This window comes from Perissodus microlepis, chromosome 15 (assembly GCF_051167445.1).
Source record: "Perissodus microlepis isolate ML-2025 ecotype Zambia chromosome 15, ASM5116744v1, whole genome shotgun sequence".
Lineage (NCBI taxonomy): Eukaryota > Metazoa > Chordata > Actinopteri > Cichliformes > Cichlidae > Perissodus > Perissodus microlepis.
The window spans coordinates 2397105-2411967 of NC_140475.1; the positions used below are offsets into that span (position 1 = coordinate 2397105).

The window sequence follows — 14863 nt, forward strand, 5'->3', positions numbered from 1 at the left end:
TTTAATACAATTCTTTTTTTTAATACCACCTTATGGTTTTCAGTATGCATATGGACAAAATTTTCTTTTTTTCCCCTTTTCTATCCTCGAGGGCGGCAGTACTGGCGCAAAAACACACCTTTGGACAATGTAGTTCTTAAATAATCAATTCCCACACTGCTCCATGATGGGCAGCCTACACTTCCCAGCGTTCCTCAGAGTCGCTCTGGTCCGTTTGTTTTGCTGCTCAGACGCGGCTAGTTCAACTTGCCACAGCACGGAGAAGCTGAGGGTTGTTCTTCTGATGGCTGTCTTCCGCATAGCGTGAATTCAACCTCTTCTCTTTAATTAGCATCTAACGGTCGCTTGTATTCCATGTGATTCTGCTTTGTAGTTTTTGTTTTGTAGTCTTATCGCAAGGTTAAATTCATTGGCTAACGTTTAGTTAGCTAGCTGGCTAACGTTTACAGGAGTTTCCACTTGTTGCTAGCCAGGAGGAGCATCGCCCACAACAATGCCAGGATACCCTTGGTTCTCGTGGTTTCCTTGACAGATATCAGTTTCCTTATGTGTGGTCAAAACAATGGTAACACGGCTCCCATGTGTGGCTGTTGTGACAGAGTTATCAATTGTAAAAAAGAAAAGAAAAAAGTTTGCAGGCATCCCTTTTTCGTTCTTAATCTGATTAACTGTACACTTAACGGCGTTTTCCGCTGATGAAAGTAGTGCTGCGCCATACTTTGCGAAGTCAGCCGTTTACGGTGTCCGCTCCTCGTCTCAAAGTATGGATATATCCAGCGACTCTGACTCATACGACAGGACCCCGGACCACCGGTCACGGCGGCGCGAAGCCCACCGCAGACCTGGCCGGGAGAGGGCCAGAGGCAACGGGAGAGAAATCGACGGGCGAACCGTAGACATCTCCGAGAAAATCAGCACTCTTGCAAACACCTTACAGGTACTTTGCGCAAGTTTGCGTCATAGAAAAGACATGCTGTGTGGATCTGTTCAGGGTTCACCTGCAAGCATTCACCTGTGTTTGTCCCCAACCATACGACCAAGTCAGGTGTTGGGAGATTCCAAATCACTTAGGTATAAGTTTCATCTCATCATAGGCTGGGAACACACTGAACAATGGTCTGTTGGCCTTTTTTCAGCAAATTTTCAGTATCAGACTCTTTAGTTACTGCATTTAAATGATGTTTATACACTTTTTAAATGTAGGGTTTTCCATCAGTTTATGGTTCAATTGTTATTATGTAAAAGAAAAAAAAATCAATTGCCGTGTGAGAAGGCAGCATGTATTGAAGTATAATGCAGTGATGCTCTTCCTTGTGTTTGTCATGATTCAGAGTGCTCCTGTTTTTGTGTCTCTTCTTTGGAGAATTAACCTGCTTAAATGGCATGTTTTCCCTATTTACATGAGTAATAAATGGATACCAGTCAAACTTGCCACAAAAGATTTAGTGTTGGTATAAATTCATCATTAACATTCATAGTTTGGGAATGAAAAAACAACCACTGGTGTCAGAGACATAATCCTTTTGTCTTTCATGTGCTTTTTTTCACCTGTGGTTTCCGGCTAATGAAAGCACCTGTATATATAATAAAATGAATGAATGGATGGATGGATAGCTCTGTATGCATAGCCTATTTTGAATCCTTAACACATTGCAGCAGTCTTTAACTGGAAGTGTCTTAATGGCAGGACACCAGCAGGAACTTGACCAAAGTAGACAAGATGCTGGGTCAGTACAGGGAGCACACAGACGACCAGGCTGAAGCCATGGCACTGGTGAGATGCCTGTTCTCTTAGATGTCTTCTATTTTATTTTATTGCTGTACTACATATGTTAAGGCTGTTTTATTCTGCTTTATTTAGCTATTTTACATTATAGAGCCATTTAGGTTTATTTCTTGAGTTTACATTTGAACTTAGTTTCATTTTTTAAATTATTTATTTAGAATTTGATGATCGATGCCCTTTTTTTCCTTATTTAGTTTGTTTTGTTGTCCTTTATTTAAGCTGTTTTGCTGTATGTTTTATGTTAAGGCTACTATAATACAAGAATTTCCCAAAGTTTGTGATAAATAAATCACATCTTAATTCTAACAGTTTCACCAACTAATTTATGCCTTTTTATTCAGATTTTTTTTTAAGTGAATGACACTCCCAATTTTTTGCCAACTATATGTTTATTAGATCAGTTTCTGCTGACAGCATTATACATCAGTATACATAAGGCAATCAACAAGGAGAAACTGTTTGGAAAAGAAGGAAAAGCCCCCAGAAAAATAGAAAAATGGGGAGTGACTTCTTAGGGGTCAGTTTGCCAGTTGAGCCCATTTATCATACACAGCTGCATGGGGCCTTTTGTAGCAACACTAAGCAGTCAGAGATGGCTGGTTAGAGATGGATCATCAGATGATGCTGACAGTGAGGTCAAATCCATTGTCTCTAAGTATGTTAAGAAAGGGCCCCAAATACGACACTCCCATTTTTGCTTAAAAACAACAACAAAAACGTCTCTCGCCCTCCTTCTAAGTCATTTATACTTTTTCATGCATCAGCTTAGGGAGAACCTAGAGGAGTCAATCAGCCAGCTGCAGACACAGAGGCGATCCAACGGGGTTCGGAGCTCCTCAGCCTCCACCCTGCATACCAGCGACCTGGAAGCTTCCTCAGGATCAGGTATGAAAAAAATGACCAGTAGAACCAGTGATCGAGTTTTGTTTAGTAAATCTTTTTCAGAGAATGAAAGTGTTCTACTTCCTGCTATATGTTAATATTGTTTGTTAGTTTGCAAAGCAAACCTCTGATAAAATGTATGCTTGTGATTTCAGAAGGCCAGCGTTTCTACCCCACTTCTCCACTTAAGGATTACACGAGCCCTCCAGGAAGGAGGAGGAGGTCTCAATCTGCCAATGTTCGCTTCAAGGATACAAGCCTGGAAGGAGACGGTGTAAGGAACAACAGACCAGCTAGTACTTTGCTTCATTCACGTTCAGCATATTGCCACTAGAGGGCATATTGGGTAGATCCACATAGAGTATGTTGTATAGTCCAAAAAAGTTACTTTTCACTGGCCACAGTGGAAAATGTCATGGGGTCAAGGAAAGGTGTGAAGGAGACTTGATAAGTAAAGAGGAGGATAGTGTACACTAGACTCCTTTACAGTGTCACAGCGGATGTCTGCTGTATTGAAAAGTACAACATCCACAAGATAGATCAGAAAATGCACGTCTTACTCCACCTCAGCATGTTCTTACCAGCTGAACAACAGTGGAACTTAAAGGCACTTTGATCAGTTAATACAGCTCATAATCTGAAATTAGAAAGTTTTTATAAATCTGCGTTCGTCTAACGATGCAAAAGCTCAACAAGAAGCCAATTTTATTGTAGTCGTGTAATAGTTAAACTGTGGTTGTTGCTGTGTGATAAAAATTAAAAACATAGGATCAGGTTGTGGACATGGATGTCATGTTTAATATTTACATGAGCTGTGCTATTTTGTCAGATTTGTTGATCATTTTCAGTCGCTATAGATTATGGGAATGACCTCCTCTACTTTCCTAAAGCATGGTGTAATGTATCCTCTGCTGATGGAGGTAATAAAGGAAGCTTTGAAGCACTTTTATTCAGTTTTTGTAGAATTTGTGCAGCTCTTACTGTGACTGCCAAAACAATACTTCTGGGTCATTTAACTTAATTAGAAACCTCCTAAGCAAAATTGGCTGTTCAATTACAACCCATAAATGCAGTATCGGGTTCTGTGGATGTGTCTCTGCTGCTGCCGTCTTGGTCAGGGATTCTGACTGTGGCTACTGACGTATTCCTGCCAGACTTTTTTGCTGCTATTTAATTTTTTGAATGAAAGAAAGCATCAGGTGATATGCTGATTTATCATCTCCTATTTGAATAAACCTCTTTCATTTGATACATAACAATAGGTCATCTGCTGAACTTGATAAGCAGTTAAGAGGATGGATAGAGAGATGGACAGTTATGATAATCCAGTAACCTAAATCCAGTATTTCAGGGGACTAGTCTGACACTAAATGAGGCTAACAAAAATTAGAAAAATAGATGAACATTTGAATCTCATGAATATTTTTCATAGTGTAGGAGAAAGCTGGTTATTATTTGTCAGTCGGCTATGTCACTTTTATGTGTTATCGTCTTAACTAGTCCTTAATTAATCTGTATGTATGTTAAATCTCTTTAATGACACTGATGGAGTCAAAAGGTTGAGGCAGAGTTCAGACAGACTGTCCTGTTTGTTGAGTCCCAACTGAGAAAGTTAAGAGACGATTATCAACAGCAGAACTGAAGATAAGAGACTAAATAACTCATCTACAGCTCTTATTCCAAGTCAGAGTTTCACAGAATCAGACTGTAAATTTATTTAAGTGTTGGGAGTAATCACATTAGTTTGATGGCCCAACAACACAAAAAGGAGCCGGAGGATTGGATTTCTCTTTTTAAACATTATATCATTGAACTGTTTATGATTACTAATGGTAAATGGACTGGTTCTTATATATACGCTTTTCTAGTCTAGCTGACCACTTAAAGTGCTTTACACAATTTGCCTCATTCACACCAACACTTTTTTCTAGTGCTTCTATCTAACACTCACACACATTTACACTCTGATGGATGCATCGGAGAGAAATTTGGGGTTAATATCTTGCCCAAGGCATGCAGACTGGAGCAGATTGAACCGCTCACCTTACTGGTCTATCACCTGAGCGAATGTTAATATAAGATGAGGATCATGGTGTAAACTTACCTCTGCATCCTGTATAATAAATATAGATCTAGTAACAAACCAAAATGCCTCCTGAAACTTTCATTGTCAGGAGGCACAGCTCTCTGAACCAATATGGCGTCTGTGTGGTTGCATGTTTTCACTGGACAGCAGCAATCACCTGTAAATAAGAAATATACAGGGAGTGCAGAATTATTAGGCAACGTCCTTTCCTTTGGCAAAATGGGTCAAAAGAAGGACTTGACAGGCTCAGAAAAGTCAAAAATAGTGAGATATCTTGCAGAGGGATGCAGCAGTCTCAAAATTGCAAAGCTTCTGAAGCGTGATCATCGAACAATCAAGCGTTTCATTCAAAATAGTCAACAGGGTCGCAAGAAGCGTGTGGAAAAACCAAGGTGCAAAATAACTGCCCATGAACTGAGAAAAGTCAAGCGTGCAGCTGCCAAGATGCCACTTGCCACCAGTTTGGCCATATTTCAGAGCTGCAACATCACTGGAGTGCCCAAAAGCACAAGGTGTGCAATACTCAGAGACATGGCCAAGGTAAGAAAGGCTGAAAGACGACCACCACTGAACAAGACACACAAGCTGAAACGCCAAGACTGGGCCAAGAAATATCTCAAGACTGGTTTTTCTAAGGTTTTATGGACTGATGAAATGAGAGTGAGTCTTGATGGGCCAGATGGATGGGCCCGTGGCTGGATTGGTAAAGGGCAGAGAGCTCCAGTCCGACTCAGACGCCAGCAAGGTGGAGGTGGAGTACTGGTTTGGGCTGGTATCATCAAAGATGAGCTTGTGGGGCCTTTTCGGGTTGAGGATGGAGTCAAGCTCAACTCCCAGTCCTACTGCCAGTTTCTGGAAGACACCTTCTTCAAGCAGTGGTACAGGAAGAAGTCTGCATCCTTCAAGAAAAACATGATTTTCATGCAGGACAATGCTCCATCACACGCGTCCAAGTACTCCACAGCGTGGCTGGCAAGAAAGGGTATAAAAGAAGAAAAACTAATGACATGGCCTCCTTGTTCACCTGATCTGAACCCCATTGAGAACCTGTGGTCCATCATCAAATGTGAGATTTACAAGGAGGGAAAACAGTACACCTCTCTGAACAGTGTCTGGGAGGCTGTGGTTGCTGCTGCACGCAATGTTGATGGTGAACAGATCAAAACACTGACAGAATCCATGGATGGCAGGCTTTTGAGTGTCCTTGCAAAGAAAGGTGGCTATATTGGTCGCTGATTTGTTTTTGTTTTGTTTTTGAATGTCAGAAATGTATATTTGTGAATGTGGAGATGTTATATTGGTTTCACTGGTAAAAATAAATGATTGAAATGGGTATATATTTGTTTTTTGTTAAGTTGCCTAATAATTATGCACAGTAATAGTCACCTGCACACACAGATATCCCCCTAAAATAGCTAAAACTAAAAACAAACTAAAAACTACTTCCAGAAACATTCAGCTTTGATATTAATGAGTTTTTTGGGTTCATTGAGAACATGGTTGTTGTTCAATAATAAAATTATTCCTCAAAAATACAATTTGCCTAATAATTCTGCACTCCCTGTATAACGCCACCTTCGGCCTAATGTGTCAGTTCAGTTGAATTTAAGTCTTTTTATAGCACCAAATAACGACAACAGTTAGCTCAAGGCACTTTATATTGTAAGGTAAGGATTGTAGAATAATAGAGAGAAAACCCAAACAATAGCACAGTCCCCCTATGAGCAAACACTTGGCAGTGGGAAGGAAAAACTCCCTGTTAACAGGAAGAAGTCTCTGGCGGGACTGGAGGAGCAGGGAGGGGCGGCCATCTGCCGCAGCCTTCTGGGGGTTGAGGGGAAGAGACGGGATAAAGGAAACAGTACTGGGCAGAGCCAGAGATTAATAATGACTAATGATGAAATGCAGAGACATGAGTGACGAAGAAACACTGAGTGCATCATGGGAAACACCCAGCAGTCTAGGAGGGCTCAGGGTCACCTGATCCCGCACTAACTACTGTACATGCTTCATCAGAAAGGAAAGTTTTAAGCCTAATCTTAAAAGTAGAGACGGTGTCTGTGTCCCGAATCTAAACTGGTTCCACATGACCTCTTCTAACATGGTGATATGAGGTACTTAATATAAGATGGGGCCTGATTATTAAGATCTTGTATGTGTAGAGAAGGATTTTAAATTCAACTCTGAATTTCACTGGCAGCCAATGAAGAGTTGCCAGTATGGGAGAAATATGCTCTGTGTTTCTAGCCCCTGTCAGCGAGAGTGCTCTCACTGCAGCATTTTCCATCAACATCATTTTATTCACATGGGTTTTCATTTGTGTTAGTTTTTCCCTTTCAGATATCTGTAGTGTGTTTTCTACGATGCAGCGATGTGGAGCGCCGCTCAGCCGTGCCCTGCTCGTGTCTCGCGTTTTGTATTCAGCGTGGGTTTGTGGCTGTCTCACACAGATTCATACCCTGCACCAGTCCATGAGGGATCTGCGTTGTGACCAGCAGAGACTGTCTGATGACCTGGATAGAGAAATCCTCCGGAGGAACCGGTATCTGAAGTCTGAACATAAAAGCTCATACCTTCTCACACAACACATTCACAATTGAATTTGACAGCTATTGTTTTTATGTTACTGCAAAAGTCATTTTATGGCCAAATCTCCAATAATGGTTTGTTGTTGTCAAGTAGCATAATTAAACCGTTAGCCAGAGCAGCACTGGTGCTAGTTTCTCTTTGCCAAATTAGAAAAGCTGCAGAGTCGTTCACAACTGACATGGTGAAAATGGACAGACACACTAAATACGATTATTCTCATTTGTATTCAGTCTGACTGCATTGACCTCTGAAAAGAACGCTCATTACAAAAGGCTGTTTTTTGAAAAACAAATGTGGCTTAGTAACAGCAGACGGCTCTCTTACAGTTTATTAAATTGAAGAGCGATACGTTTCCAAGAGCGTTACTATGTATCTCGCACTTTTTTAGTAAGCCACAATTAATGCAAGCAGGCTTTTATAGTCTCTTCTTCTTCACTTCTGCCCACAGAGTCATCAGTTTAAGTTCTCGGCTCTGGGAAGACAGTGTTGGAATATTGATCTTTTACTTTTCATATGCACCGAACATAAAAAAAGTTTTTTGCTTGGGGTTTGCAAACAGAAGCACGGTTTCCATCTCTGTGAAGTCTCCTTAATGAAAAGGTGATAAAAGTGTCACAGGGAACTTAAAGAGACGGCGCCGCGCAGTCAAAACGGATTAGAATTTGACATTTTGAAGTTATTAAAAATCACTCCTACCCAGCGCCGCTGACCAGAGCAAATTGATCCAGCGTCGTATTTCAGCATCCGAAGCTGCATAATTATTTTTTAGTGCTGTCAAATAATGCATTTATGAGGTTCTGGAATAGTATTTCCAGTGTTTTGCAGTGTAAATGTTTTCAGCCAGCTTGATTTGTCTGTTTTTGTTTTTTCCCTTCTTTTGTAGGGCTGATATTGACACCAGGCGGGCGATGGAAAGCCTCACAGAGCACATGACAGCTTCCCTGAGACAGGACTCAGTGAGTTGTGGCTGTGTATTTCATTGCCAGTACTTCAAGTGTGCTTTCTGGCTCTGTGAATGTGTAAAGAAAAGCGGAGGCATCCAGAATTTAAGGCCATCGCATCACAAATTTTGATGGATGAAAGCTGCTGTATAAAGCATGAAATATGCAAATAGCTGGAGTTTCTGGAATAGAAAATGGCAAAAGACAAATGGCTTCCTCTTTTTTTTTTGTTAAAGTAGGCTCATAGTGCTCCAACTTTAGCAAATATTTCCCTTTAATTTCCAGGCACACAGCTTGTTACTGCGCCATCAGTACTGTGACAAATACACAGCCCCACATGACGCCCAATATGTTTAATATTTTTTATCTCATCCTGTCTGTGGGCGTGACAAGATAAAGCTTTTTACAGGTGGATATGATGCTTCCTGATTAGGCAGGGAGGCGCTGCAACGCGAATGTAATACACTCAGTCAGTTATGAAAGATATTTTTATCATCCGCACTTTTAATTTCCTGTTTTCTCATCTATCGCACGCTGATGCCATTCCTGCGCCGGCGCGAATGTTCGCGTGACCCGAGGAGCGCTCATTCTCTCTCTCGCCGTCTGTAGGTGTCGTCTCGTGTGGAGCGGCGTCTGCAGGAGCTGGAGAGAGAGATGCACGGCGAGCAGAGGAGCACGGGCGGAGAGAGGAGGCCGGAGCAGCGGGCGGCCGCGTCTGACGAGCCGCAGGAGGTGACACTCCTCCTCGCCACTCACCTCCCACACCGCGCTCTTATCGCTAGGGGCAAGACGGAGGCACATGAATTCAGTGGAAAGATTTAACTATAACTAATGACCACATTCATTTATTAGAGACAACACTTAAAAGCGCCAAGTGAATATTAAAGTGATGACTGGGATCCGTGTTACCTGGTGATCAGCAAAGTTGATCTTAATCACAAATATATCTATAATACATCCAAGATTTTAAAAATGCAAATTCTACAATAGATTATACAGCAACACAGAGTTCCTGTAGTAATACAAGCCTCGTGCAAATGTGATTATATATTTATTCGTGTTCCTTCTGCCGTTGCATAAGAATGTGTTGGTCCGTGTTTCCCACAGATGTGTGTCATGAAATGAGGCGCACACACTTTCAGAATGGAATTATTACCAAAATAATACGTTTCTCTGGCAGATATCTAATTGGCCAAACACTTGTGGAAAATAAATGAATAATAATAAATACAATGAGCTGCTTCTCAGTCCAGCTTTTCATCAATCATTGCAGTTTAGACGGGATAACAACGGCGATCATTCTGCTCCATGTTTTGGGGAAGCATTTGCATTAATATGGAGGACAGCAACAAGCACAACCTGGCCCCGAGCCAGCCAGCAGGCGAACAAGAGATGGAAAGGGTTGGAGCAAAGGACCTACTTTCTTTACCAAATAAGAGTGAGGGGATTGTCCGGTGTTAAATCGCTGGTGTTTTTGTCTAAGACTGATACAAAAGTGCTGAAATGAGTTGCCAAATGTGTTTGGATTACAAATAATACACCTCAGCAGCTTACCCAGGTAAAGTCTGTGTGTGGGAAACCGCTTTAGAAAAGTTTGGACGGCATTTTAGGCGCAAATAAAGAAGAGTTTGTTTTGCTGCGCAGCATAAAGAAAACAAGCTCAAATTCATCAGAAGAGTGAACACTCAATGAAAATATAATAGATGTTTTGAGGTTTACTGGACAATCAGATTTATTATGTAGATTTCAAAATTCACTACAGACGGGCTCATCAGCAGTTTCACCTTTAACCAAAATAGTCTTTGAGATCAGTTGGAAAGGTTACACGTTCACATCTCTCTTTAGTCCTTCTTTGTCACATATGCAGAAATTTGGCTGATGAAAGCATGTCAGTAGCACCTTCCACAAAACAGCGTGGGGCTTTCAGCAGCCTTTTGTTACACTGGGATTTTCCCAACATAATAATGCTGCCATCTGTGGTACAGAGATATTACAGTGAAAGTATAGTGGACCGTGGAAAACAACAAAAACAGTTTAGGTTGTCTGTTCAGAATTTGTGGGAAGTCAAAATAAGCATACTTGGTGGGATTAGTGAGCTTCTACAGGTTTAGATACAAGGATGGTTATTCTCCCTCACAAATACAGTTACAGAGCAGGGGGAAACATCGAGGTTTCTAGTGGCTTTCATGGTTACTGTACCTTCAATAACAGATTCTATAAGGGTCTTAAAGCTCGTTCTGCTTTATGAGACTATAAAACACACTAAGTAATTGCGTTGTTATAGTGCAGATGGTTGCTAAGCAAGAAATTGCTGCTTTCTTATATTTAATGCCAATCACGATCGTTGTCAAGACGTGATTTGTCTAAAAGCACAAGTGGCTGTGAAAGCGCTGTCATTAGGTGCACTTTAGTGATGTAGCTTGATGCGCATTATCTTGTGTTATTACTCATTTCTATTGCTACTTTACATTTAACCACACAAACCCTCCACATTATAGATCAACAGCATAATGCCGCTTAATGATATTTCTTGGTTCATCTGTATCTTCTCCCAATCTGTCATGTCTGTTGTATTTTACCGGTGAACCACAGAGGGGCGCTGTGTATCCAGACTGATAACCTGTGTGAGCAAGAGTTTTTCAACACGCTGTGTAGTGATGGTAGCTACCAATTCATTTGCATCCCTCTCCTCTGTCGTGCCCTAATGGGACACCAGCGGGGCCCAGGGCGATGGGAAATAATGCATTTGCCCAAAAATTAAGGGTAAATAAACAAGCATGAGGAAATGAAGAGGAAAATAATCTCTTTCACTACTAAAGAGCAGGAGAGGAGGGAGAGCAGAGGGCACATTTATTCCCCACCGATGGGCCCGCTGTGATGTGAATCAAATAGATGATGAGTCACTTGGGTAGATGTTATTGCTAGCAGCCGGTAATTCATCACCACAGCCCGCTTAGAGTGAGTGGGATGGAGTGGGATCTAAGCTCTTGTACAAATCCACCATGGTGCCAGTATCTCGTTCCAAGAAAAAGGCGATGATGATGGGGGGAGGGCAGGGGATACTGTGATGCAATAGCACTTCTCATGTGTCATCTTTATAGTGTCTCACAATAATACACGGTGTTTCCTGCATGGAATTTTGTTTGTGTGTTTTAGACTTTAGGGAGATGCCAAATTGGAGCCAGTGAAAGAGAGAAGATGGCAGCCAGGCTGCTCAAAGCAGACTGGGAGAAATCCAAGGTAAAGAAATTGAGTGTTAAAGGAGCGTTTTTGCATTAGAGAAAATTTGGAATGATCTAAACGCCTTCGAGAATCTTGGTTTCAGTTTTTGCCGTAGTGCTTCAACGATCGTTTTAAATAAGGCATGCAGAGACTTTATTATTGCATTGTAGCTGAAAATGACATTGAAACTTTCTATTTAATGTTACAGTTTTCATAATTGCAGTAATACAAATTATAATGTTTACTTTTTATTTACTAATATAGAAAACTTAATTGTGTCTCAAAATGTGAAGGCTATGATTTGTACTTATTTGACAGATTGTTCATTTTCCTCTTATTTGGGAATTTTTGTTAAACAGATATGTCTATTATTTTTCAGGCAAGGAAAGTTAAGTTTAAAACATTGAATTTTTTTGATGATTTTTGTTTTGTTCTGCTGTAAGTTTCTGGATTAAACCCTGATACTGTTCAAATTCTGAAACACCTGTTCATGTAAATTGTTTTTGCTTCGCTGTCCTCAGATGGGGCAGGAACTAGAAAGAGCCAGAAGATTGCTGGAACAGTCAGAAGATAGCAGAGAGTCCCTCGTTCAACAGGTTTGTTTGTCCTCTGCCTGATTGTATGTAAACCAGTAAAGCTCATGAGACAAAACAGTAAGATGAGAAGAGACTTTTTGGAAATCTTCAGTGTTGTTCTGCCTGCTGTCACGACAGTCGGATGTCTTTTTTCTGCGTTTGCTTACACGGCTGATGATCCCCAGGTGGAGGACATGCGCTGCGAGCTGCAAAGGACAAGGGAGGAGAAGACGGGGCATGAGAGGGCACGGCTGGAGACTTCTCGGCCCAGTGCTCAGCCACATGGCAGCTATGCTGACAAGGATGGTGGAAGAGGTGGGCTGCAAGGGCCAGGTATTCGGTTGTCAGGGGAGAAGAGAGTGTATGGATGCAAGTTAAATGGATGGTTTTAAAGATTGCTGTGCCGTTGGAAATGGATGCTAAGTTTTTAGGATGACAACTTTCGGGTTTTAAATGTACAGAGTTGTGAAATGAAACACCGACAGCTCTGTTTCCTTCTTTTGCTCAATACTCGGGGTGTTCAGTAAAACACAGCAAAACAGCACAGTTACAAGCAAGCAGCAGAAATGAAACGCAGAGAAGGTGACGCAAGACAACAGAGCAAAACAAAAAATGCAGCCTGCTCACTGTGGAAACTTGAGTGTGGACTTACATTCATTCACATGTGTTCACAAGATATACCGAAATTTTTAAACCGTGGGATGATTTATCTGTCACATGGATGCTCGTTTTAAACATTTTCAAATAATAACATCATTGTGTGTAGCTCATCTCTACCAGCCAAAATCTTGGGCTTCTGCTTGATCTATACTTAACTAGGCTTTTTTTACTCATGATGGCTCTGCTGTTGTTTTTAGGGGGGGCTGCGAATCAGAAGAAAGTTGGCTTAAAGAAAGAGGAGCCTCAGTCACACAGGCCTAGAGGGCGGTCAGTGACCACAGCAGCAGGGTCCTATCACTATCAACAACTGTGTACTCCCTGAATGTCTGGAAAGGGGTTGCAGGCTGTTGCCAGGGGAAATCAGTTGTTGTGCAAAGAGGGCGCTGCACGTTTTTGTGATTGCTTTCACAATTTGCGTTGCACTTTTCAGTTCCACTCCTTTGAAAGAAGTTTCTGAGTGTTTGCAGACAAGTCTCCAGGACGTTTTTGGTGCAACAATTCTAACATGACATTTTTTGCAATCTCGTGCAACCTCTTGCCAACTGTGCAGGAAATATGCATTTCTCCCTAGCAACTGGTGGTTACCAGGGAGTCACTGACCCGTCTCTAGAGCTGCGTGAGTGGTGCTTTAGCAATTAGTTTCACACAAGCTGCCACCAACCTCCAGGAACAATTTGCAAGCAGGAATACACATTTTTCTCTCATGACCAGTGGTTGCGAGGTGGTTGCAGACCAGTCTGTAGGCGTGTTTGACTGGGGCTTAAAACTGTGTGTTTCATAGAGAGGATGGACACAGAGGCAGCACTAATGCCCAATAAAAGATTAAGAACAGTGTTTTTTATATTTAACAGTAAATCATGCAAAGTGTAAAACTACTCTAGTTGAGTTCAAGAATAAAAATAAAGTGCTGAAAATGAGCAAAATGGTTCCCCTTTAAATATAATTGTAATTACTGAAACTCTACTTAGAAAATGTACGGCAACAGTTACAGTTAGAAGCTTCTCTTACATCCCCCGTTATCCTCGTGTCGTGTTTTTGTGTTTCTGTCTTGAAGGTTTGATTGGTTAGTGGGTTAATGCAGAGCAAAGCAAAAAGGCTTCAGTGCCAGCAAGAAACAAGATGGTGAAAGGAAAACTTAAACGTTGGTGAGAGGACTGAGAATTGATTTGAACTACACAGAATATCAAAGATTTATTACCATGAAAGGAGAAAAAATTGAGTGTATATTTGAGAAAAATATTGAAAATCCAACTCTGTGCGTCTCTGGTTTTTTTGCAACATTGATTTTAGGACATCAAAGTGTCTTTAAAGGCAATGAAAGCTCCAAAATGAGAGATTCTTTAAGTGGCTCACGTTTTCTAGAAGGTTAGGTTATGTAAGGGTTTTGTGCTGGTTTAGTATTCGGTTGAGTGAAAGATTATTTCTTAGTTTATAATAACTTCATTAAATCCTCATAGGAGAATCCTTCATGAGTCGCACAATTTTTCACTACTTTTGTATTCTGGTCGCCAGATGTTTGGTCGGTGACCAAAGTGACCAAGTCTTTAACTTTAGTGACCCATGTAGAGAATATCATCCACGGCATTATACCCATTCTGAGCTCTAGGAACAGTGGGAAGACGCCGTGTGGCACCTGGGGGACCAGCTGTTGCTGAAGGACAGTTTGCAAAAGAATTCTGAAAATAAACTGAGAGTGAATCTTATTACATTTCCCTTAAAAAATACCTGACACTGCTGCTTACCTGTTGATTGTCATTTTTGTTCCACTTTTTTTATATTTTATTTCCCCCGTGCAGTAACAGCACTCTGTGGATGTACGTCTGCTGATAGCGGTGTGCATGTGTCAATAGATCGCTCAGACCTGGAAAAGGAAGTGGCAGAACTGCGTGTTCAGCTGTGCAAAGCCTCGGTCCGTGGTGAAGTCGAAGAACTGAAGAGGGCTCTGGACTGTAAAGAGAGGGAGAGGGTCCAGCTCAGCTTACAGTTGAAGGTTTGTGCGAGTCACAGGTGGTTCAAAAAAGAAAGACGGTGCATTTCTCGGGTCGTCTTACTCCAAAGACTAAAGAAGTCTCAGCTGGAGTTCACAATGAACACATCACAAGCATGCTTTTGATTCTGCCCA

The 14863-nt window shown here is 41.4% G+C and overlaps 1 protein-coding gene across 9 annotated transcripts in view; it reads left to right on the plus strand.

The window, feature by feature from the left end:
* The first annotated feature begins 199 nt into the window (after positions 1-199).
* Positions 200-14863, plus strand: part of cep128 (centrosomal protein 128) — a 48829-nt gene continuing 34165 nt past the window's right edge. Inside the window, exons 1-11 of one of the 9 annotated variants that reach the window (XM_084952889.1) lie at positions 200-937; positions 1688-1774; positions 2551-2671; positions 2824-2942; positions 7205-7305; positions 8227-8299; positions 8894-9016; positions 11441-11524; positions 12028-12102; positions 12267-12396; positions 14538-14731. In XM_084952889.1, the coding sequence (XP_084809015.1) occupies positions 764-937; positions 1688-1774; positions 2551-2671; positions 2824-2942; positions 7205-7305; positions 8227-8299; positions 8894-9016; positions 11441-11524; positions 12028-12102; positions 12267-12396; positions 14538-14731 (1281 nt within the window). In that variant the 5' untranslated portion in view covers positions 200-763. Of the gene's footprint in view, positions 938-1687; positions 1775-2550; positions 2672-2823; positions 2943-7204; positions 7306-8226; positions 8300-8893; positions 9017-11440; positions 11525-12027; positions 12103-12266; positions 12415-14537; positions 14732-14863 lie in introns of all 9 variants that reach the window. The other 8 variants (XM_084952892.1, XM_084952891.1, XM_084952894.1 and 5 more) reach the window with 8 other exon arrangements.